The sequence below is a fragment of the Papio anubis genome, chromosome 4 (genome assembly GCF_008728515.1).
Source record: "Papio anubis isolate 15944 chromosome 4, Panubis1.0, whole genome shotgun sequence".
Classification (NCBI taxonomy): domain Eukaryota; kingdom Metazoa; phylum Chordata; class Mammalia; order Primates; family Cercopithecidae; genus Papio; species Papio anubis.
In genome coordinates this window covers 16,892,515-16,916,617 of record NC_044979.1, presented here as the reverse complement: position 1 = coordinate 16,916,617, position 24,103 = coordinate 16,892,515, and the positions used below count along the sequence as shown (strand labels likewise).

Below are 24,103 nucleotides of genomic sequence, written 5' to 3'. Positions count from 1 at the left end.
TTGGGTGGGTGGGGAGAAGAATGGAGGGGGGGGGTGATATTTATAAATGGCAGGTGTAAGGAGTGAAAATAATTTGTTTTCAATATGAGCTTATTCCCAAATTGGCTAACGGGTATGTTTAAAGCCAGGCTAAATTAAAGGAATCCAATTTTCTCACTAGTATTTGGTAGCACATGGGTTCAAGGAGACTACGTGTCATATCCAGAAGAGTTCTGTACATGAACTGGACTTAATTGTTCCGAGAGTCACTGGAGCTTTCTTTAATCAGAATGGAAATCAGGATAAGCTGAGGTCTTATAGATTAGTAATACTTAAGGCAGAACATTAACACCGTGCCTTGTAGCTGTTAGTTGGTAGAGGGAAATTCAGGCTACCGTCACAAAACCTGCAGGTTAAATTATTTTCTCCTCCCTGCTTCTGTAGGTTCACAGGGTTCCCTTCTGATCGAGTTTTTTGCCTGTGTTGTAAAGCTCTTTGGCTGAGATGGATGACAAAGATATTGACAAAGAACCAAGACAGAAATTAAACTTTTCCTATTGTGAGGAGACTGAGATTGAAGGGCAGAAGAAAGCACAAGAAAGCAGGGAGGCTTCAAGCCAAACCCCAGAGAAGGGTGAGGTGCAGGATTCAGAGGCAAAGGGTACACCACCTCGGACTCCCCTTAGCAACGTGCAGGAGCTCGACACATCTTGGGAAAAAGACAAAGAAAGTCCAGATCAGATTTTGAGGACTCCAGTGTCACATCCTCTCAAACGTCCTGAGACACCAGCCCAAGAAGACAGCAGGAGCAAGCTGCTGCCGGGTGACAGCCCCTCTACTCCCAAAGTAAGTAAGGGGTGGGGGAAAACGGACCCAGGTCGCCAAGCTCCGCTTCCTGTAATTTAGCTGATAGTGACAGTGGATTCATGTGTGTATGACAGTCACTTCCAGGCTGTGGATGTCCTCAATTACATATTTATTGATGAAAATAAAGAAGAGATTAAAATTACCAGAAAATGGACAGAATTAAATGGTTTGCCAGCTGTCTTCTCAAAACCATTGGTGCCAGTAACTATTGGCTATTGGCCACAAACAAATTTTGGGTAGAAAAACGTTCCTAAAAAATATTGGACCTGGAAGGAATATTGAGATTTAGAGCCCCAGCTGTGCACTTTACATATGAGAAAATGAAGGGCCCAGGACAGAAGCTGTCTCATAGCTCAGCCAATGTTAGAGACAGCACTAGAAACCTGATCTTTTTGGCCTAGTCTGTTCTTTCCATTACGCCAACTGGCTCTATTTTTGTGTGATTATTTACTAATACTTTCTAATATAAGAATGTCCAGATTCACTGTTCGAACACATTCATCTCTCTGCTGCTGCTCCTCCCAGAAGAAACTCCTCTCCCCTCCTTGGTCTCGTGAAATACAGGTTCTATTATATGTCAGCAAAGACGAAACTTGTTGATACTTCTTTATAAGCTGAGGATGGCAAATAAGCAACAGTCCCTGGTAGCATATTCCTTTATTCTTGTTGTGATTGGTGTCCTGTTGCATCGTTCATGTTCTTAAAGCCATAGTTGGGGCAGGGTTACCTCTAATCAACTCTGGTGCCATGATGTGTGAGTGCTAGGATTGGTATTAGCTCTGCTTCCTGCTGGCTCAGCTTGAGGCACTTAAGATCATCATCATAACATCTGTGATCCTGACTGCGGCACAGTTGCTGTCAGCGGGTCTCTTTAGTACCTGCTGGGTGTGGGTACCATGTATACCAGGAAATTCTAAGCTGCTTGTTTGAATTGTAGAAAAACTAATATGCTCTGATGTCTATCTCTGGGTTTTTCAATGGTCACAGCACCAACCAATTAATCACCCATTTACTCTTTGAGAATTCCCTGTAGGTAAAGAGCATATAATACAGTCTCTGCCCTCAAAGAGCTTACAGTCTAGCAAAGAGAAGTTATGCCAATAGACACTATGTGATAAGTGTGGTCAGAACCCGCTGGACACATTCTCAGTGCAATGATCAGAAAAGACAGGTATCGGAAGGGCAACGAAAGTTGGTCCAGTTTTGATATATGGGGGAGAATGGGCTGAGAGAATGTGGCTTTGAGTAAGAGTACACAGGGAAGAAAACATGACATTCATTTGATCATTCACAGCTTAACTGAACACCTTGATATGTTAGCAGACCCTCTGCTGGCAAAACCCATTCACTGCCTTCAAAAAGAGCCCACAAAATGAATAAAGATTAAATAAATTAAACAATAAAGTTCAAACCATGTGTACTAGAGGAATGGTTGAGCATGATGAGAAGGAATTAGGAATTAAATCTCTCTCAGGGAAGACTTTCCAAAGAAAGTAATGTTTGAACGATGTCTTAAAGGATATTTAGTTAGCCAGGCAAAGAGGGGAATAGGAATTCTAGGCAAAGGGGAAAGCATCTATCAAGTTACGGAGGGTAAGGAGCTACTACACTTGGAAAACAGCGTGTTATTCAGTGTTACAGGAGCCTGTGTGTGAGAGAGCGCAAGAGATGAGGCCAGTGTAGGTGGGCAGGAGTTGGATCAAGATTTTAATCCTGAGAGTGCTGAGAGAGCCATTACCATGGTTTTGAGTAGGGGGATTGTTTTGGAAAAATCATGACCTTTGTATGTATTATGGGATGGAGCATGAGAGAGCCTGGAGGTAGAGCAGTATTCAGAATAGACCTATTGAACAGAGAAGAGCCTGGACTGGGACAGACAGTGAAAAATTAAGAGATGACTTGATGGAGGGGTTCAGGGAAAAAGGAAACAATCTGATGACTGAGGTTTCTTGCTTGGTTCAGTAGATGGAATCAAGATAGGTGACACTGAGGAATATACGGGTTTGGAGAAAAGCAGAGATGTGGTATAAAAAGTTGGATAACTGGATCTGGGGCACAAGAAAACAATGAAAATTGGAGATCCATATTTGGATATCTACAGCATTTAGGAAGTACTTGAAGCCATGGGTGGAGATAAGGTCACATAGCCTGAGTGCCAGAGTAAGGAGAGAAATGGCCCAGTTAGAAATCTTGGATAATGCCAAGGTTTAAGGGAAAGGCAAAGAACAGGGCTTGGGAGCAAAAGTGAAATGCAACTGGGAAAGTACATACTTTATGCAAACATAGTTTGTGTTAGAGGAAAGAGGCTTGGCGGCTGATCATTGTTATGCAGAAGACAAAGCTGATGGGAAAGGAGGATTGGCTTAGTCAGTCTTGTCCAAGGGATTGAACCAGAAATCATGTGAAATTCAGTTCACTGTAAGGACTTCCTGACAGAATCATCTAGAGATAGAAGAGCATGCTTAGGAGGTGTACGCTCCCTGTGGCTAAAAGCATAGAACACTCATTGATGACCACTTGGTAGGAATACTGCAGAAGGGATTTGTTAGTGTGTTTGCCTTGCTACAAAGGAATACCTGAGACTGGGTAGATTATAAAGAAAAGAGGTTTATCTGGCTTACAGTTCTGCAGGCTGTACAGTAAGCATATTGCCCATATCTGCTTTTGGTGAGGGCCTCAGGAAGTTGACAATCATGGCACAAGGTGAACAGAAACGAGGCAGCTTGTTACATGGTGAGAGAAGAAGTGCGAGAGTGGAAGCAAGACAGGAAGGATTGCTGTCAGGCTCTTTTAAACAACCAGATCTGGCGTGAACTAACAAAATGAGAACTGGTTCATTATCATGAGGATGGCACCAAGGAACTCACCTCTATAATCCAAATGCCACCCACCAGGCCCTATCTCCGGCACTGGGGATTATATTTCAACATGATATCCAAATGATAACAGGATTCAAGCATCAGGGACTAATCATATTGACTGGGCCTTTAAAAAATCCAAACATCCCAATAATATCAGGATTCAAGCATCAGGGGGCTAATTGTATTGACTGGGCCTTTAAAATCCTTCTCTGTCCCAAGATACTATGTTTGTGTGTCTGTGAGGGGTTGCCTTCTCTTCTCACCATCTTCATAAGTCAAGTAGCTATCTGCCAAATTTCCCCAATCTCCCTCAATCATCTGTGCTAGAGCTATTCCTTATAGAATTATTTGCCCTCTCTGGAGCACATTTATACTCTCAACCTGTGTCATCTTTCAATAAATTTTCAAATTGCTGTACTTCTAAGCAGAAGTTCTTTTCATATGTCTTATCCCAAACTATGTTCTTTGAGATTTTGAAAGGATTACTCATAATTCTACTATTCCAGCAATAATGACTATATTAACATAATTAATATCCTTCCCTACATCATAAGTGGTGCTCACAGATTCTCTTGGCCCTCATATTTCCTGACTAGAAAATCTAGTCTTCCCTGATATGAATAATTTTTATCTGAATATTTTCTAGGCCCCTTATATTTTCCTTGATGTGGCAACTAGAACTATGTGCTGCATTCCAGGTGTGGCTACCCACTGTTTCATATGTAATAGATGCATTTTACTTTCCATATGATAATGAGCATTACAAAAAACTAATTCTCAGAATGACTTACAACAAAATTCTAGGTCCATTTTGCAAATCGCACTGATAACTGAGAAATATCATTATAGTTTCGCTTATTTTGAACCAATACTCAGTCTTCATGACAAACACACAGGAAAGCTGCGAGTCTGTCAACAAGGGCTTGTCTGCCCCCTGGATTCTTCAAGCAGCCCTAGGAACTCCAAGATATGAGAAACACTTAACTCTGGCAATGACATCATTTTTCTTCAGTTTTAAAACAAAAAAGGCAGGTTACTGTGATTTTCCATAGTTTCCTTCATTCCTGCTTATTCAATCATTTCTTTAGTATTTACAATAGATCCAATATTCATTTTTTGTAGACTCACATTCTTTAATGAATCATGCAATCTGGCTTCTGCTGCTACACTAAAATATCATGCGCAGAGATGATCAGAACTGTAGAAGTCTTTTAGAAAGAGCCTCACAGTGCAATGCTTATACCGTGGCCCCTGTGTGTGCTGCCATACTCCTGAAGATCCATAACACAGCTACTCCTCTGGCCCCTGACATCAGGTCAGCATTCTGCCTTCGAATTCTTCGGCTTTTCCCTTTGCCCTTTGGTTTCATTCTGGTTAGGTTTAGGCTGATGTTCTCTTCTTGTATCCCACTTGGAGTGGTAAGTCCTGCACCTTTGCCTATTTATTGGTAGCTGGTTGTAGCCACTGCAAAGATCTGAATCTTAAGGGCTTAGAGTACTAATTTTCAATCTAATTACCCCACTTCATGAAGCACTCCTCAGTTAATGCTATATTTTAAGTGAAATTTAAAACTTTTTTTCCATGTTTAAATAGTCTATGAAATCTTTTTCTTATAAGGTGATTATTTCTGAAACACTGATGAACTGCTGAATAATGAACTATATATTCCTTAAGATTTAGAATTCACTTCTGTACCACTTGGCATCTAACCCAGCATCTGCTACGTAGTAGGCACCAAACAAATATCTGGATGAATAATTGAGAGGAAGTTAAAGCATAAGCTCTGAGAATATAGAGTCATTTTTATTTGTCTAAACTTAATGTCTTTGTCTTTAAAAACTGGAGATAGGACTACAACTGGTTTTCATAGCCAGCTAACAGAATTGCCCAGGGGAAGGGTTAGAGTTTGACTAAAGTACAGACTCCTGTGTTGACTTCATGAATCAGAATATCTAGAGGCAGAGACTGGGATTCTGTAGTTTTCATAAGAGGAGCAGTTACAATGCAACTAGTTCGCATGGAACCAGATAATCTCTAAGGCCCCTTCAGCAAAAGCATTCTTCGATTCAGATATTAACTAGCTAACTGATACGGAATGTCTTTACTAATGTTATTATGGCTTGTCTTTTGTCATCCTCATTCAGAGCATGCTGAGCCGGTTGGCGATTTCTCCAACAGGGAAGCTTCCCTCCAGGGGCCCTAAGCATTTGAAGCTCACACCTGCTCCCCTGAAGGATGAGATGACCTCATTGGCTCTGGTCAATATTAATCCCTTCACTCCAGAGTCCTATAGAAAATTATTCCTTCAATCTGGTGGCAAGAGGAAAATGCGAGGAGATCTGTAAGTGCTCTATTACTTATGACTTTTGAGAACTGACCCTACTACAGTCAAGCAGTAAGAAGTGAGTGTTAAAGTAAGATTAGGAACGAGAACTCTATCTGAATGAAATGTATATGCTTACATATTCTCCCCTCCCTAGATATCATTGCTGGTTTTACCTGCTTTATCCCAGAGATTCTAACATCTTTCCATTCTGATGTGTAATGAAGATGCTTTCTCTATAAAAGAACAAGACAGAATAAGCAATAGATTTCTGGCTTCTATTAGGAAGTTGAGTGGGCTGTGGAATTGCCTTCAAGGGGCCCCCTCTGGTTAATATGAGGCTGGCAGTTGTGGAAGGTGTAGTTCAAACGTCAAAGAGTATGTTGCTGCTTTGAGTCTTGTGTGACTAGTGATGAAAGCTATAGAGCAAGGATTTGAACTTCTCTGTGGGTGATCAAAGATTGGCTGAAGCAAAAAAGCATTGCTTTCAGAGTTGCGAAAGAATAGAAAGCCAAACTGGACTATTCCATAAAGGCCCTTGAATGACAGAAATTGTCCAAATAAGGATTGTGCATATTACTCAGGAACATGACTATGTCTCTTCAAGGTCTTTATAGAATGGAATCACTTCCAAAGTGGGGCAGTCATTTATGTTCATATGTACTCAGCAAAAAAATGGACAGCTAACAATGTAAACTTTGCAGAGTGTTTAATGTGCTATGTCAAGTTGTTTCTTTGGAATCAATGAGTATGTGTTAATCAGTCTTTGACCAGAATAGGTTCTCTCAACACTATCTCCTTCTTACTTAAGTAAACGGCACTTCAGCACAAGTCTACTCACCTACTTTGGTTACCAAGAATTCAATTGGTTTTAGTTCTTTAGGAGTCTTTGTAAATCATTACACTCTCACTGAAGCCAGGAACAAAGACAGCTGATTTGAAATCTTGGCAATGAAAGTGGTGACACTTTTGTAGTGTCATTTGGTGCTTCTAAGAGTATTTTTCCTTATTTTTATAATTTATAAAACACTTCATAAAGTATTATAATGTGGTACTAAATCACAAATACCAAGCATCGATTTAGTTCCATGAATGTAGTGCCCTCCATTTGCCATTTCTACCTTGTGTTTCTCCAAAAGAAAAATCTATAGCTAGTTGAAATCTTGCTTAAGGATCCAGAATACAAGTATGTGTGGCAAAGAGGATGTCTGCTGGTCACTTAGCTTATTTAAGAGTAATTGAAAATATCTTATCCCGGGTTATAGCAGATTCTGCCCTACTTGTAGTCTACCTGTGAACTGATTACAAAGCCAGATTCTGGGGGAGGGGTGGGTGTTGGAAGGAGAGTGTGGTGTGGCAGTGAGGAGCAAATGCTTTGGCGTCAGACCTGGCTCCAAGTCCCAGTTCTGCCACTTGCTAATTGTTTGACCTAGAGTTATTTAACCTCTCTCTGTCTTGGTTTCCTAGTTTGTGGATGATGATACCCATTTAACAGTTTCACATATGTTCTGTGCGCTCTTGCTCCAGCACATGGTGTTCTACCTGCTGAAAACCTCACTCTTCTCCCTTTCCTAGTTCCTACTCAGTCCCAGAATCTTGGCTTATATATTCTCTCTTCTGGGAAAGCTTTTTACTCTTGAAATAATTGAGTGCTGTCCATGGTATCCTTGCTATCTTATCCTGTTCTAGGTTCTTGTATTGAAATTTCCTGGTTATCCCTGCCTCCACATTTAAACCGAAGAGAAATGATTGTCTTATTTACTCTTACATCCCTAGAACCTAGCATAGTTCAGGCTCAATAAATATTAATTATATACTGATAAACTTTTTTTTTTCTTTAAGTGAGGAAGCTGGTCCAGAGGAAGGCAAGGGAGGAGGACTACCTGCCAAGGTAAGCGTGGTTCTTTGGCCCAGCTGCCACAACATAGGCAGTTTATCCTATTCTCTTTCTCCTTCCCCCCCCCTTCTCCCTCTCTCTCCTCCCTCCTCCCTTCTTCCCTACCCTCCCTTTTCTCCTCCCTCACCCTCCCCTTCTCGCCTTTGTCCTGAACACTCCCTCCCCTTCTTCTACCCTCTCCTTCTGCCCTGCTCCTTCTGCCCTCTCTTCTCCATCTCCCCTCCTCCCCTCCTTTCTCCTACTTTTCTTCTCTCCTCCCCTCCCCACCCCACCCCACCTCACACTCTAGCTTTGTAAATGTGCTTTGCAGCTGAATTTATCTGGACCCTACTCAGGGTCTATGTTCTCTGCGAGTTGTAACTTTGCCAGGCAGTGCCTGATATGTATATGCTGAATCATTACTTGAGAGTATTTTAAAATTAAATATTTCTGCTTCTATCTTTAATCTGGAGAAAAATTCTACACTCATGGGGTAGAGAAGTGAAGGGAAAATTAAGATATTTTTGGTCTCAAAATAGAAAAAGAGAATTGGAAAAAAATGGCATAGAGCCAGAGATTTATATGTAAATTTTTAGCTTTTAAATGTATTAATATTTGATTTTATAATGTTCACAACCTTTGATCTATCCCTCATTTGATAATCTAACCTAAAAAAAATACTGTAAATATTATCCTCAGAGATGCTGATTGTAATAGCAAAAAAGGGGGGAGACCAAATGCCTTATAATAGAAAAATGGCTAAGCTAATTACAGTTTTACGTCAGTGGAATATTAAATTGCCATTAAGATGTTTATAATACCTTGAAAACATGTGTATGTTCAAGGTTCAGAGTGAAAAGACTCAAAGTTTTATATCCTGAATGACCATAACTATCTATTGCACATTAATCACAGGGAGAATGAAATGGAGCTATAACCACTGCTATTTCAACATTTTTGAAAGGTGGAAATTTAATATTTGTTTTTCCTTTAAATTTCTAAAGTTTTCTGAAGCAAGTTTTATTTGCATAAATAAATATGTTAATATGTTAAAAATGTTAGCACTTGGCTATTGTAGACATCATAGAAAAGAAGGCCACTGGCACAGTCTTTCCTTCATATGCAAATGTTTCTGACTTAGGCCTTCATTATTTTACTCTTGGATTTTATTCCTCACGTATTTTATAATTTATCTCTTGATTTCAGATAGAAATTCTAATGTTTATTGAACATTAAATAAGTGCAAAGCATTGTATTTAGTTAGACCCTTTAAGGAAAAAAATCTGCCCAAACAGAAGTTAAAACCTTTGAAATTTCAAAACAATCTATACATAAATAAGAAGCTATGAGATATGTGTATTTGTGTATATGTGTATGTACATATGTGCAATGTGAATATACATATGTGTGTATATATTTAAAATCTAGAAGGGGTTAGTAAATACTTCTATGAAATAGGACTTGGGCAGGAAGAGATTGTATATTAAGATAATTTTAGGCTAAGGAAGTAAATAACTTAATGCTATCAAGGCAGGAGAACAGAGTTCATGTGTAAGAGGGGCAGGGTGGGAGGGGAATGGTCAGGGATAGATGCAGATGGTACACTGGCTTTGTTGGTATCTAGGGGGAGGGTAGTCAAGTAGTGAGTGTGCAGTTGGTAGAAGGTCTTGAGGCTTTCTTATCAGGAGTTTGAATTTCTCATGGGAAGCAATTAGGTATCTCTGATTCTATGGTATCATTTTGCAAAAATAACTCTTACTATCAGAAGAGTTGAAGAGAGGGCTGGTAGCTGTAGCAAATCCAAACAAGAAGGGAACAGAGCTTGAGACTGGCTAAGGGTAATGAAAATTAGAGATCTTGCTGATGAAAGTGATTGGAATTAGATGTTGAAAATGAGGAAGTAGGCCGGGCGCGGTGGCTCACGCCTGTAATCCCAGCACTTTGGGAAGCCGAGGCGGGCGGATCACAAGGTCAGGAGATCGAGACCACGGTGAAACCCCGTCTCTACTAAAAATACAAAAAAATTAGCCGGGCGCGGTGGCGGGCGCCTGTAGTCCCAGCTACTCAGGAGGCTGAGGCAGGAGAATGGTGTGAACCCGAGAAGCAGAGCTTGCAGTGAGCCGAGATCGCGCCACTGCACTTCAGCCTGGGCAACAGAGCGAGACTCCGTCTCAAAAAAAAAAAAAAAAAAAAAAGAAAATGAGGAAGTAGTAAAACTCAAGATTTTTCAAACTCATAAAGTTGGAGAAAAATTCTTCAGGATTGGGACACTGAGAAAAGGTGACTTTGGAAGATCAATCAGTTTGGATTTGGACTGATATAAATTTATGGAGATTTTTTGGTCATAATAGTTTAATCAGAATTTACTATGTACTTGACATTATCCTAAGGTACGTGTTATGTGTACTATATGTAATACTGTATATTATCATGTAATATTTAAAAGAACCCTGAAGAGTAGTTGCCATGATCTTCATCTCACAGATGGAATGAAAGGAGTTCAGATTGACCTGGGGTTATTTGCTAGCTGGGCAATGAGTGATGTTGCTAGTTGGCCAGTAGTGAGAGTGGTTGCTAGACCTGAACACATAGTCTGAACTAACCAAAATTGTCAAAGTTTGACGATTTTGACAAGATCATTTCTCCAGGCTGGTTTTTAGGGAAAAGAAACAGAAAACAAGTATGTTTATTCAGCTTGAGATGGAAACATTAGCAATCCGACTTTGAGACACATAAAGAAGGGGGAGTTCTTTCATTTCTTTTAATTTGCTCCACCCAGGTCCCAGCTATTCTTTGAACTAAGGACAGTAGCTCTGGGTGTGAGAAGTTGTGTCCCCTTAGGAACATGTAGAAAAGAACAGTATGCCCAGATAGAGAAAAGAATATTGAAAAATAAGTGGGAATTGTCAGTATAGGGTTGTACAGAAGGTTACAAAGAAAACAAAGAAGATAGTCAGCAATTGGGGAGATTCTTGCTACCATGAATATTGATACAGGTAGAATTCATTGCAATCACCTCAAAAGTGTTTTTGAAAACTTGGAGCAATTTAGGACTGTAATATTGTTTAATTTTATTGCTTACAACATGTTAGAATTACTCTAATTTCCTTTTTATTAAAATACTTTAGAGATGTGTTTTAAGAGAAACCAACATGGCTTCCCGCTACGAAAAAGAATTCTTGGAGGTGGAAAAAATTGGTGTTGGCGAATTTGGTACAGTCTACAAGTGCATTAAGAGGCTGGATGGATGTGTTTATGCAATAAAGCGCTCTATGAAAACTTTTGCAGAATTATCAAATGAGTGAGTACCTTTGAAATGCACTAAAACTATAAACTTAGATTTGGAGAGCTGTTTCTTGTCAAATTATTTTGAATTTATAGCATCGATGTCGTTAAAAATCATTTGTATTTTAAAATCACCCCACATTACATGTTGTCTCATATTCATAACCTTTCTGAGTTTTCCAGCTCAGAGATGTTACTTCCTAAAATATAACGTGATCATTTTAGATCATGATGTTTTTCTTTATTTTTTAATTTGTATTTATTTATTTTTTTCTGTGATGGAGTCTCCGTCTGTCACCAGGCTAGAGTGCAGTGGTGAGATCTTGGCTCACAGCAATCTCCACCTCCCGGGATCAAGCAATTCTCCTGCTTCAGCCTCCTGAGTAGCTGGGACTACAGGCATGCACCACCACACCTGGCTAATTTTTGTATTTTTAGTAGAGACGGGGTTTCACCATATTGGCCAGGATGGTCTCGATCTCTTGATCTCGTGATCTGCCCGCCTTGGCCTCCCAAAGTGCTGGGATTACAGGCGTGAGCACCTGGCTGATCATGATGTGTTTGTGTTTTTTTGTTTTTTTTTGTTTTTGTTCTTGTGGCTTTTACTTTCCACTGCTGGTCTTTCTGACTTAAAAGAAAAAAAAAAGAATAGATTTGTGGAATTGTCCTCTGGTGTCTGTTTCATTTATCAGAAATATTACCAAATAGAAAGTGATTATAAACTCACTGGTTTATCTTTACTTTATGTTAACAATGAATTCAATAGTAAAGTTTCAGAGACTACATGCAAGGGAAAATAAGTTTGATTCCCAGAACTGTTCAAAAGTTTTTCCTTAATCACAAGGAAAATACATATTTTCAGATTCAGCCAATGATTTTTATGAACTGTGAGGATATACTTAACACGCAGAATCTAGAATTACAGGTTTGAGATGGAATCTAGCTCTGCTGCCCAGGCTGGAATGCAGTGGCACCATCGTGGCTCACTGTAACCTTTGCCTCCCAGGTTCAAGTGATTCTCCTGCCTTAGTCTCCCAAGTAGCTGGGACTACAGGCATGTGCCACCACACCTGGCTAGTTCCTCATTTTTATGAGATTTGTCAAGTACTCTATTTTGCTTAATTTGTGTTGGGATTTTCTATTCCATAAGGAATATCTCTCCCCAAGGCTATTCCTGTGAGTATGTCATATTGGCTGAGGTTAACACTGACTCTAATGACTGCCTAGTCTTTATAGAGATGAATCGAAGGCCCATTACAATATCCACAATCTGGTGTACAGTGGCCTTCTCGTTAAGCCCATTAAAATGTTTTGATTGTGACAGGATGAAATGAAGACCTGACGCGCATCTGCCATTGAGGCATAACCACTTAAAGCTCCTCTTTACATATGCCATGTTAAAATCAAAACACAATGGACTTTGGCACCAGGCTGACCAAGGTTCTGCTCTTAAGTCTACTATTACCAGTTCGATTTTGGGCCACTTACTTTCGAGAGCCTTCATCCTTTCCACTGTATATTACCAAATGATTATTAAGATTCAGTGAGATAAAATAGCAAGCAGTGTGCTCTCAATAAATATTCTGCCATTGCTAATAAAGCCTCATAGTTTTAAGAAACATTTTTGTGTACATTATGTTGATTGGTGTCTTTATTCCTCGATGCTTTTCTGTCTCATAGGAATTTGGCTTTGCATGAAGTTTATGCACATGCAGTGCTTGGGCATCACCCCCATGTGGTACGTTACTATTCCTCATGGGCAGAAGATGACCACATGATCATTCAGAATGAATACTGCAATGGTAAGTAGTATATAGAAGAATATCTATGAAGAAGGAGATGAACTTTATAAGCCTTTAGAAATAAACTTTCCCTCCTCCTCATAGTTTATGCCACAGATAGCAGACATACCTAAAAAGTCTGTACTATATATTATAGTCTTGCTTGGAAGCACAGAGCTTCTATACCTCTTAAAGGGGTCCTCGACTTATTCTTTCTTTCCCTTCTGTTGTCAGGATAATCATTCATTTCAGAAAATATTTATTCCATGTTAGACCTTGGGCAAGTGAAGATGAGTTAGATGTGCTCCCTCCCCTTAAGCAACCTTCAGGCTGGTAGAGAAACCAGAGCTTTGGTGGCTGCAGCCTTCCTCCTTGTTGGCAGTACCTCATGACCTCACCTACAAACTTTGTCCTGGAGGGACTTCTTTTTTTTTTTTTTTTTGAGATGGAGTTTTGCTCTTGTTGCCTAGGCTGGAGTGCAATGGTGCGATCTCGGCTTACCGCAACCTCCACCTCCTGAGTTCAGGCGATTCTCCTGCCTCAGTCTCCCGAGTAGCTAGGATTACAGACACCTGCCACCACGCCTGGCTAATTTTTTGTATTTTTTTTTTTTTAGTAGAGATGGGGTTTCTCCATGTTGGTCAGGCTGGTCTTGAACTCCCAACCTCAGGTGATCCACCTGCCTCAGCCTCCCAAAGTGCTGGGATTACAGGTGTGAGCCACCGCACCTAGCCGAGTGACTTCATTTTTAACAAGCTCCCAAACACTCTCTTTCCTTACTTATTCTTTCTAATTAATAAGTCACATATAGCGTATAAATTCTAAGAAGACTCTTAAAAAAATAAAAAACTTTATTGTAGCCCTCCTTGTGTTTCTGAAAGGAGCTGAATTTTTCTCCCTTCTGAACTTACATGTCATGCTAAAATAATTCTTTAAATTCAATTTTACACAGAATGCATTTAAATATGAATTCCCTCAAATTCCATGACTATCTCAGAGCTCAATGAGTGGAGCTATGGTCTTTGTAACTGCCAGTTAGAGCTAGGTCTCTATAATTTGAAGAACCTGCCAATGAACACTAATTAATAGTGTTCAGAGGTGGGGCACAATGGCTCACGCCTGTAATCCCAGCAGTTTTGGAGGCTGAGGTGGGCAGATCATGAGGTCAGGAGTTAGAGACCATCCTGGCCAAATATAGTGAAACCCCGTCTCTACTAAAAATACAAAAATTAGCCGGGTGTGGTGGCATGCACCTTTAGTCCCAGCTACTGGGGAGGCTGAGGCAGGAGAATTGCTCGCACCCGGGAGGCGGAGGTTGCAGTGAGCCAAGACCATGCCATTGCACTGCAGCCTGGGTGACAGAGTGAAACTGTCTCAAAAAAAAAAAAAAAAAAAAAAAGGTGTTCAGAAGCATTCTAATACCTTAGAATCAAGATCAGATAGTTATATGAATCCAGGCCTTTTATTTAATTGATAACAATAAATCGAGTACAGTTGATGTACCAATACTGTGGCTCAAATAAGATTTAGGTGTATATGCAGCTTTTATATTTTCCTTGGGTTGGCAGTCATTAAATATTCTTATTTTATGATCTATTTCTAATGAAATTAGTCTTAGACTCAATTAAATTATAAAATAACTGATGGCCTATAACAACTAGCCCGACACTGACATGGAGCTAATCATTGACACCAATAGTAGCTATATGACTATGCCTGATTGATCTTCTAGTTAATAATTAGGTAAAACTTTTAAAATGTTAGCTGGTACATGCTTGAATCAATGGGGCCATATACTGGATACCTGAGATACTAGCATTTTCTTTTCCTCTTTGAAAGCCCTGTAATTCTCCTTTCCAACATGTCTGTGGTATAGATGGGGCAGATATTACGCTTTGCACTGACACAGAATTAATCTATTTGTTGGACTGAAGCCATTCATGAGGAATGTATTCATTATAGTACTATGCCATTTTATACAAGGCACTTGGGCATTTGGGGCTTTGGTATCTGCAGGAGGTCCTGGAACTAATCCCCTGAGGATATGGGAGGCCAATTGTATTTACTGTGCTTTCATCTGTAAAACTCGTACTGTGGGGCTATTCTCCGTTGTTCTTTCCCAGGTGGGAGTTTGCAAGCTGCTATATCTGAAAACACTAAATCTGGCAATCATTTTGAAGAGCCAAAACTCAAGGACATCCTTCTACAGATTTCCCTTGGACTTAAGTACATCCACAACTCTGGCATGGTACACCTGGACATCAAACCTAGTCAGTGTGATTCCCTTCTGCCACTTCTACCATATTTTGTTCTTTCTATGCTATCATCAAAATCTAGGTCTGTATGTCTACCAAGTGTCAAAGACAGTGTTTGCTGGCAAGAACCCCTTTCTTCCATTTGTGTCCCTTTAAAAAATCAGTTAAATAGCTTTAACCGTTCTCTCCTAGGCCCAACGGATAGAGAAAAAAAAAGACTCTTACCCATATATAGTAAGGCCAAAAAGGTAAAATTAGGTATTTAATTTACTACAAAGGCAAGTGACAGCATATCAGCTACATTCTGATTGTGTTTATGACTAGGGCCATACTCATTCTAACTCTGCACTGATTAAGGAGAAATGAGTATCGCTCATTAATGTGAAACCCAAGGACAAGTTCTTACTATTTTTTTTATTTTGGGGACAATAGTACTTTGATGCCAGCCCCTTCAGAGAATGGAGAATGTATGAGGTCAGTTCAACTTAAATAGGTATGATCAATCACTAGCTCTTCAGAAGTGATGTGAGATTTCATAGAAAAAAAGAAACCTTAGTAGTCTTGCTATGTCCACACAAAAGAAGAAAGGAGAGAAGCTGAATTGTCAAATACAGAAAAGAATCTTTGAGATGAAAAAGCTTAGAAATCATTGCTTACATCTATCCTGTGATTTTTTTTTTTTTCAGGTAATATCTTCATTTGTCACAAGATGCAAAGTGACTCCCCTGGAGTCATAGAAGAAGTTGAAAATGAAGCTGATTGGTTTCTCTCTGCTGATGTGATATATAAAATCGGTTAGTCTGCCTTAGACCCTTAGCAGTTACTATTATCTTATAAAATACTGATGACTCAATTTATTCCAGTTTTAAGACATGCTTTTAAAGCTCTTTTTTTCTATTTTATTATTTCCTTTTTCCTATCTTTTTTTAGGTGACCTGGGCCATGCAACATCAATAAATGAACCCAAAGTGGAAGAAGGAGATAGTCGCTTCCTGGCTAATGAGATTTTACAAGAGGTATAGATTAGGGAAATAGAGGGTATTTTATAATCCATTGAACCTTTGACTCTCAAATGGAGGATCTCAGTGCAAAAAATTAAAACTGTATATTTATCATTACAGTACCTCTCTTCCCATTCAGAATGGAGACCAAAGATAGGAGAGAAACTCTTCCAAAAAAGTGAGGAAAGCTGGCTCAATTAAGGATGAATCAATATTCAGACTTTTCTTTCTAAATGCCCTTTACTGTTTCCAGATATTTCTTAGACTTCCTAACCTCATGGATTGCCTGCTAAGAAGGAAGCCTTTTCCTCAAGCCCATATTGGTCCAGTCCATCTTTATCATGCCATTATCGTTCTGATAGCACCACCAGTTTCGGTTATTGAAATGACGTTTAGTCATTGCCCATCTTCTCCAATGTCTGTTGAGTCAGGCCTAGGGAGGATATAACTTCTTCCTGGGTTATAATCAGGTGAAAATGAGTATTTCCTTCCTGTGATCAGACAAGTTATGTAGCAAGCCTTTCTGAGCCTGACAGCAAAATGGCAGTAAGTTTCTGCCTTGGACTCCGCAGGGCACAGCAGTGATAATCAGGTAGATTTATGTTCTCTCTTCTCTAGAACTCACTGACTACAGTGAATGTACCTTTGACCATCATATCTGTTTAGACCTTATATGCACTCGAATGAACCTTTCCTACCAGTTGTATTTTAATCTAGACTCACTCTGCTTGGCATAGTAACTGGCGTTCCTGTCTTCTGTTTTGAAGGATTACCGGCACCTTCCCAAAGCAGACATATTTGCCTTGGGATTAACAATCGCAGTGGCTGCAGGAGCAGAGTCATTACCCACCAATGGTACTGCATGGCACCATATCCGCAAGGGTAACTTTCCAGATGTTCCTCAGGAGCTCTCAGAAAGCTTTTCCAGTCTGCTCAAGGTGATCTCTCTTACGAGATGAACAGAAGATGCAATATCTATTTTTTTTTTTTAATGCGATGGCAAGTAGTTGGGCAAAGAAAAATGGAGATGCTGGTAGTGTCACTAACAGAAAAAGGAATGTGACTAGAAGTCCAGAAAAAATAAGGGCCGGGGCCGGGTGCAGTGGCTCATGCCGGTAATCTCAGCACTTTGGGAGGCCGAGGCAGGTGGATCACGAGGTCAGAAGGTGAGACCATCCTGGCTAACACAGTGAAACCCCATCTCTACTAAAAACACAAAAAATTAGCTGGGCGTGGTGGCCGGTGCCTGTAGTCCCAGCTACTCGGGTGGCTGAGGCAGCAGAATGACTTAAACCTGGAGCTTGCAGTGAGACAAGATCATGCCACTGCATTCCAGCCTGGGCGACAGAGCAAGACTGTCTCAGAAAAAAAAAAAAAAAAAAAATCGGGGGGTGGTGAGACAGATGGAGAATTTCTTAAGGAAACTGAGAGGATATTGTAAAATCTTTCATGCTTAGTTTAAAAATCCTGTTACAAACATGTTTTTCATTTGCCCTTTCTAACAATACTGTAAGGTAGGCAGGTGGCATCTTATCCTGCAGTTGAGGAAACCATGGCTCAGAGCAGCTCCTTGACACCTGTAGTGACAGTGAATTATGGGCTAATAATCCACAATCAAATCTGGTCCTTTAGCTCCTACTTCAGGGTTTTAACTTTTGTTAGCGATAACAGTGATAGTACTAAAAGAATGAATTTATATTATATGTAAGAAGGTATAAGACTACTTTATTGCTACTTGATAATACCAATTATTTGAGCTATTAGAAAAAAGGCATGATGTCAATTCAAAAATCTGTTTTACTTGTACTTAATGACATCTGAGTAGTGTGGGGACAAGAAAAGGAAGATACTATATTGAAATAGACACAAAAAGCTTATATTATCAAGCTTAATCACGTCAAGAAAAATGTATATATGACTTTAAATCATGTCTTAAGGAACAGGATTGGTTAGGATTCCCAAAAGAGCATTAGAAATATCTATTTCCTTGGAGATTAGATTTTTTGGGGGTGGGAGAGGACAGGGTCTCACTCTGTTACCTAGACTGGAGTGCAGTGGCACAATCATAGCTTACTGCAGCCTTGAACTCCTGGACTCGAGCAATCCTCCTGCCTCAGCTTCCTGAGTAGCCGGACTACAGGTGTGGGAGATTCACAGTTTACCTGCAAACTTCAAATGTATTTACAAATCTGTCCTTCTTCCTGACTTCTTTTGCTTTCCTGAAAGGAGGCAAACTCTTCCTCCTTCCTTTTGTTCAGTCTAATCACCTAATACCATGTGTAAACCACTTTTGCATTTAGTTGATATTTCAGTATGTAAATGCTGGCCCTGTACTGGACAATACATATATTAATTTGTTAAATTCTAAAAATAGTCCAAGAAGGTAAATATAATTATCCCAAATTTCAGGTAAGGGAAATGGAGCTTCAGCAAAATTTATAAAACAATGGTGGAGTCGGCTCAGAATTTTGTTCAGTGTTTTCTTCATTATATGACAGTGTCAGTTGCTGTATATAATTAGGTATTTTCTACTATATTCAAATCATGATAGGTTAGACATCTTCTACCTTAAAATAAATGCTTTAGGAATACTGTCATGTTGGGTTATTAATATTAAGTGAAAAAGCAACACGATGTGGTAGAAAGTAAACTGGAGTAAGAGTTGGGCAAACTAGGTTTTGGTCTTGGCCATTCCATAATTTGGATAATTTTTATCAAGGGTCTTAGTTTTTTCTGCTTTAAAACTAAGGCAATAGACTAGTTAGCCAGCCAGTTCCAAAATCTGATTAAAGACAAATCAGGCCGGGCGCGGTGGCTCAAGCCTGTAATCCCAGCACTTTGGGCGGCCGAGGCGGGCAGATCATGAGGTCAGGAGATCAGGATCATCCTGGCTAACACAGTGAAACCCCGACTCTATTAAAAAATACAAAAAGCTAGCCGGGCGAGGTGGCGGGCGCCTGTAGTCCCAGCTACTCGGGAGGCTGAGGCAGGAGAATGGCGTAAACCCATGAGGTGGAGCTTACAATGAGCTGAGATCCGGCCGCTGCACTCCAGCCTGGGCAACAGAGTGAGACTGTCTCAAAAAAAAAAAAAAAGAAAAAAAGACAAATCAAAGATGTGGACAACTGGTGCTACCAGACATGGACGATCCTCCTGCCCAAGGTGGAGCTCAGTTTTCATTTCTTCCCTCTGCACAAAGCAGAAGCAAGGTCTTACAAAATCCACCAGGAGACGCTGGGTTGGAGGTGGCTTCAGCGAGAAGATTTTTCCCAATAGTGAAGCTTCTATTTATTTCCTCTTGGTCCTATATCATCAGAACATGATCCACCCTGATGCTGAACAGAGACCTTCTGCAGCAGCTCTGGCCAGAAATAGAGTTCTCCGGCCTTCCCTGGGAAAAACAGAGGAGCTCCAACAGCAGCTGAATTTAGAAAAGTTCAAAACTGCCACACTGGAAAGGTATATTTTTGGATGATGGGGTTCAAAAAAGAATCTGAGCACTACTCACAATGGTATGACTAGTCTACGGTGTCTTCTCTGTGGATTCAAGTATAAATATATTCACCATTATAATACATAGGTCCCTGCCCATAAGGAAACTGGCAGCATGTGGCTCTTTGTAGCATCGGGCTGGGAGGCTCTGTGATTAGGTTGCTTGAGAGAGAAATTTCCAGTTAATGAAAACAAGGGAAGCAAGAGTGAGGAATGTAAGGAAATACCAGTAAAGAAAACTTAGGATTCTAAGTGACAGCGGGTATCTTAGTAACTGGTTGGTGATCGCCTAATATAAGATAACCGCAGGTAAGATGGGTAAGACCTATTTTAGAAACCCCTTAAATTTCAGGGGCAGGCAGGTAGACATACTGTCCTAGTACACATTTAGAGGAAGGATTATTTTTCTGAGCAAAGAAAACAATCTGTTCTCCTGCTCATGTAGGCTTGTATTCATGCATATATTTACTTGTTAATCCATTCCTTCAATAAATGGGAATTCAAATACTTACCTGGTAGGGAAGATACCATGATCACGAAGGCGGTTTTCCCAGGGTGAGACTCATAGACTGACTCTGGATGTGCTGACCCCTGCGATGTCCCCAAAGGTGGAAACCTTGACTGCATAAGTGGTGGTAGTGGGGGACTGTGTTCATGCTTTCCCCTGAAAAATGAAAAAAAAAAAAAGAATTCAATGGGGTGGGGTTGGAGATGAGCAGTGTTCTGAAGGCATTTTTGAGTAATTATTACATGTTCTGTACACTGCTGAAAATACAAAAGAAAATGAAAAATTGTCCCTAAAATAAGCTTACAAGCCCAACTTCTCTTGGATATACAATCATCCATCTTGGAAAGATTAGCTTTGAAGCATCCCTAACCTGATTTCTTAGTATTAATAATAACTTGTAGAGACTCTTGGCCTTTAGTCAGGTAAATCTTCCTAATAAGCCACTTAATGTTTCTGTTCTCGTTTTGAATTCCATTGTCCCAGCTAATAAAGAAAGTATAAAGTACTACACTTACATATGTTATTCACAAGAATATAAGTACCACTTAAGGTGTGGTGTATACATTCTGGAAAGTCAGCTATGGAGACACAGGTGACTATCATCAGCCAGTACAAGTGATGGGCACCCATCATAGAGATGGGGCAGACAGCATCTTGAAATTCTCTAGACCAGGGGTCCCCAACCCCTGGGCCATGAACCAGTACCAGTCTGTGGCCTGTTAGGAACTGGGCTGCACAGCAGGAGGTGAGCAGTGGGTGAGTGAGCACTACCGCCTGAGCTCTGCCTCCCATCAGATCAGTGGCAGCGTTAAATTCTTATAGCACAAACCCAATTGTGAACTGTGCATGTGAGGGATCTAGGTTGTGCACTCCTTCCAAGAATCTAATACCTGATGATCTGAGGTGAACCGTTTCATCCTGAAACCGTCTCCTCCCCTGATTCCCCATCCATGGAAAAACTGTCTTCCTTGAAATCAGTCCCTGATTCCAAAAAGGTTGGGGACTGCTGGTCTAGACCAAGTGTTGGAAAACTTGTTCCGTGAAGGGCTAGACAGTAAATATTTTATGCTTTGTGGGCCATATGCTTTTTGCTGTGATGATTTCAACTCTGCTGTTACAGTGTAAAAACAGCCATTGACAACATATAAATGAGTGGCTATGTTCCAATAAGACTTTATAAGTACAGGTTATGGGCCAGATTTGACTCAGAAGTTGTGTTTTGTTGACCCTGGTACCTTTCATATGTAGCCTGAAGAGCTGTTCAGTTAATTTAAAACATTTTAAAGATCATTTATACTCCAATCAGCAGAGTCTGGGGAGCTAAACCTACCATGTTGTATGACATGCATGTGTCAACCATTTTTTATGACAACCATAGTAACTGAATTTTCTATTCTGTACATAGCTCAGGCTTTTTTTCTGTAAATACTGAAAAAGAAAAACATTTATATATTAGTTTTGATCATATATATCTCTGATTGGAGATCAAGTAGTCTTTGCTTTTTCCCCCTTGCACTTCAGGGAACTGAGAGAAGCCCAGCAGGCCCAGTCACCCCAGGGAGATAGCCATCATGATGACACTGGGGTCTCTGGGACCCACACAGGATCAAGAAGCACAAAACGCCTGGTGGGAGGAAAGAGTGCAAGGTCTTCAAGCTTTACCTGTGAGTAATCTTCCCCTTAAGAACTCATTTTGCACCAGCCAACCTTTTACTGTAGAACCTCTGGAAATAGATACCAGCTGTCCCAACCTTCCTCTTATAAAATGAAAAAATTAGCCAACTTGAACGCCCAAGGATTTCAAAAGCCACTACTAATTTACCATTTTATAGCCAAGATCCTAAAGCTAGTAAGGCTTTGTATTAGCAATGGTCCCAGATACAGTAATTGGAAGCCATTTCTCCTCTATTGTTACATTCCTAATGCCACTGATCAATAACTTATTTACTTCTCACACTTTTGATGAACAGCAGGAGAGCGTGAGCCTCTGCACTGAAGGAAGAAAAGGAAACAGCCCTTGGTTTGGCCTATGGATTAAGAGGTTGCTGTTGCTGATTCCCCACGAAGGATGCCAGGGACTCATTATACATAGAAAGGAATAGAATTTAGTTTAGAGTTGAAGTCACAGCTTACAGGAAATGTGCCTGGATTTTCCACAGTGCTTCCCAGGTTATATGATGCTGTTCCTAAGAGAAAATTCCCAGCTTCTTGAGGAAGTGGGTCTCCTAATGTATACCCTTTCTGATATTGTATTTATTAAATAAATGGCTTCACCATTATGTGAGGTGGGTAAAAGTTAGACTGTATGCAACTTGGACATCTCTGAGCTGGCTGTTAACTTGTAGGACAAAAATGCTGTGGGGAGGGGCTTCAGGGAAAACTTGATGTGCCTGTGGTTGTTCTCCATCTATTTGCCCTGCCTCTCTTCTGGCTGTTCTGGTTGGTTTGATATTCCGGGTCTCACCAATTTCTCATGATTTTTATGAGAATTTGGCTTTGTTTCCTGTTTTTTAAGATCATATTTTATCTAAATCCTTTTTCTATACACATTTTAAAAGGAATAGAATACTGTATTTTAAATAAAGGGTTTTATCTTGTCCAAAGCCTAATTACAGGTAAAATATCCTTCTTTGTAAAATGTAACTAACAAAGAACAAGAAATTTATGTTGGAGAACATTTTATAAATAAAAGGGTAAGAGAATTCAGTGGGTCAGTAGTAACAGGTCTTGGTGGCAAGTCTCAGCTTCACAGATCCAACAGTTAATAATGGTCAGGGTCTGCTAGAAAATTATGTTGGTCACAAAGGTATTTGATAAGCTCTGTTTGTGTCATCTTAGTGAATGCAACCTGTTAATGATAATGGCTTTTTTGCTGCTTGATTTTCTTCTTTCCCCCTCATTTTTAAAAGCTAATTAAGTTTTTTTAATTGAATAAACCCTAATACTATTCTTTGTTCTGCTTTGGAGTAGCAGTTCTTTCCATGCAATTAAGTGTGGTGGTGGTCTTCCTATAGCCCATAGCCATTTTCTTTACTAGGCTCTATTCAAAATTATAAAATGGGGTTAGTTTATCTCTTGCCACCTCCCGCTGAACAACACACACACACCAGGCCATGTCCCTTGTAGTATAGTACAAGGTCAACCACAATTTGTGATTTAGAAACAGGTAAATTATTAAGTACATCCAATGTACAGATGAGAATTGTTTGGTTATACTAGTCTTCTCAGGCATTGATAACTGACTATTTGGGTCTACAGCCTCTTCTCTACTGTGTTCCTCAGCCTAGCTTCACAACTGAATGGACCTGGTGCCAGATTATTGGCCGCTCTGGCTCTCTCGCTCTGGCTCTCTGGCTCTCTCGCTCTGGCTCTGGCTCTGGCTTGCCCGCTCTCGTTCTTTCTGGCTCACCCGCTCGCTCTCTCTCTCGCTCTCTGGCTCGCCCGCTCGCTCTCTCTCTCACTTTCTGGCTCGCGTGCTCGCCAGCTCTCTGGCTCTCTGGCTTGCTCTCTCGCTCGCTCTCTCTCTACAGGAGCAGGATGTCACCAAAATATAGTATGTGTCTATCTGCATAGATACTACTGAGTGTGAGGGACTGGGTCTTCACTGGCCTTGGCGTTTCATCCCTTCCATTTCAGTTAGATGCTTATTCCTTACCTCAGTAAGTTTGGTTTTTGCACAGAGATCATTATGTAACTTGGAAACTAATTATCACAATTATTTCATTAACATCATTGGGCTGGTAACATTAAAGAAGTTAAATTAAAATACTTTAGAAAATATGTTACTTCTCTAAGGATGTATTCTAAATGTCAACACTGACATTAAGGTACCAACAGATAATCTTGAGATCTAGAGGAATACTATTGTGCTCCAC

General features: G+C 40.2%; 1 protein-coding gene, 1 long non-coding RNA gene and 1 other non-coding gene across 4 annotated transcripts in view; 2 read left to right on the top strand and 1 right to left on the bottom strand.

The window, feature by feature from the left end:
* The window catches only part of LOC110742718, a 33,603-nt gene that overhangs the window by 3,954 nt on the left and 5,546 nt on the right, over positions 1-24,103 (bottom strand). For both annotated transcript variants that reach the window (XR_002520752.2, XR_002520753.2), the window contains exon 2: positions 20,233-20,384. This is a non-coding gene — a long non-coding RNA (uncharacterized LOC110742718). The remainder of the gene's footprint in view (positions 1-20,232; positions 20,385-24,103) is intronic.
* On the top strand, positions 38-23,602 carry WEE2 (WEE2 oocyte meiosis inhibiting kinase). The gene is made up of 12 exons (XM_021935356.2): positions 38-825; positions 5,852-6,048; positions 7,873-7,921; positions 11,035-11,207; positions 12,872-12,993; positions 15,096-15,242; positions 15,914-16,021; positions 16,158-16,243; positions 16,996-17,166; positions 19,545-19,687; positions 21,750-21,892; positions 22,199-23,602. The coding sequence occupies exons 1-12, from the start codon at positions 484-486 to the stop codon at positions 22,222-22,224; spliced, it is 1,707 nt and encodes a 568-aa protein (XP_021791048.1). The 5' UTR covers positions 38-483; the 3' UTR covers positions 22,225-23,602.
* LOC116274834 lies at positions 20,225-20,387 on the top strand. The gene has a single exon (XR_004183598.1). It is a non-coding gene; the product is annotated as a U1 spliceosomal RNA (small nuclear RNA).

Bases quoted from the DNA above. Each gene is read 5' to 3' on its own strand.
- WEE2 (XM_021935356.2), top strand. From the start codon at position 484: ATGGATGACAAAGATATTGACAAAGAACCAAGACAGAAATTAAACTTT. The intron at 7,922-11,034 runs GTAAGCGTGGTT...AAAATACTTTAG, and splicing joins GAGGAGGACTACCTGCCAAG to AGATGTGTTTTAAGAGAAAC. The intron at 15,243-15,913 runs GTCAGTGTGATT...TTTTTTTTTCAG, and splicing joins ACACCTGGACATCAAACCTA to GTAATATCTTCATTTGTCAC.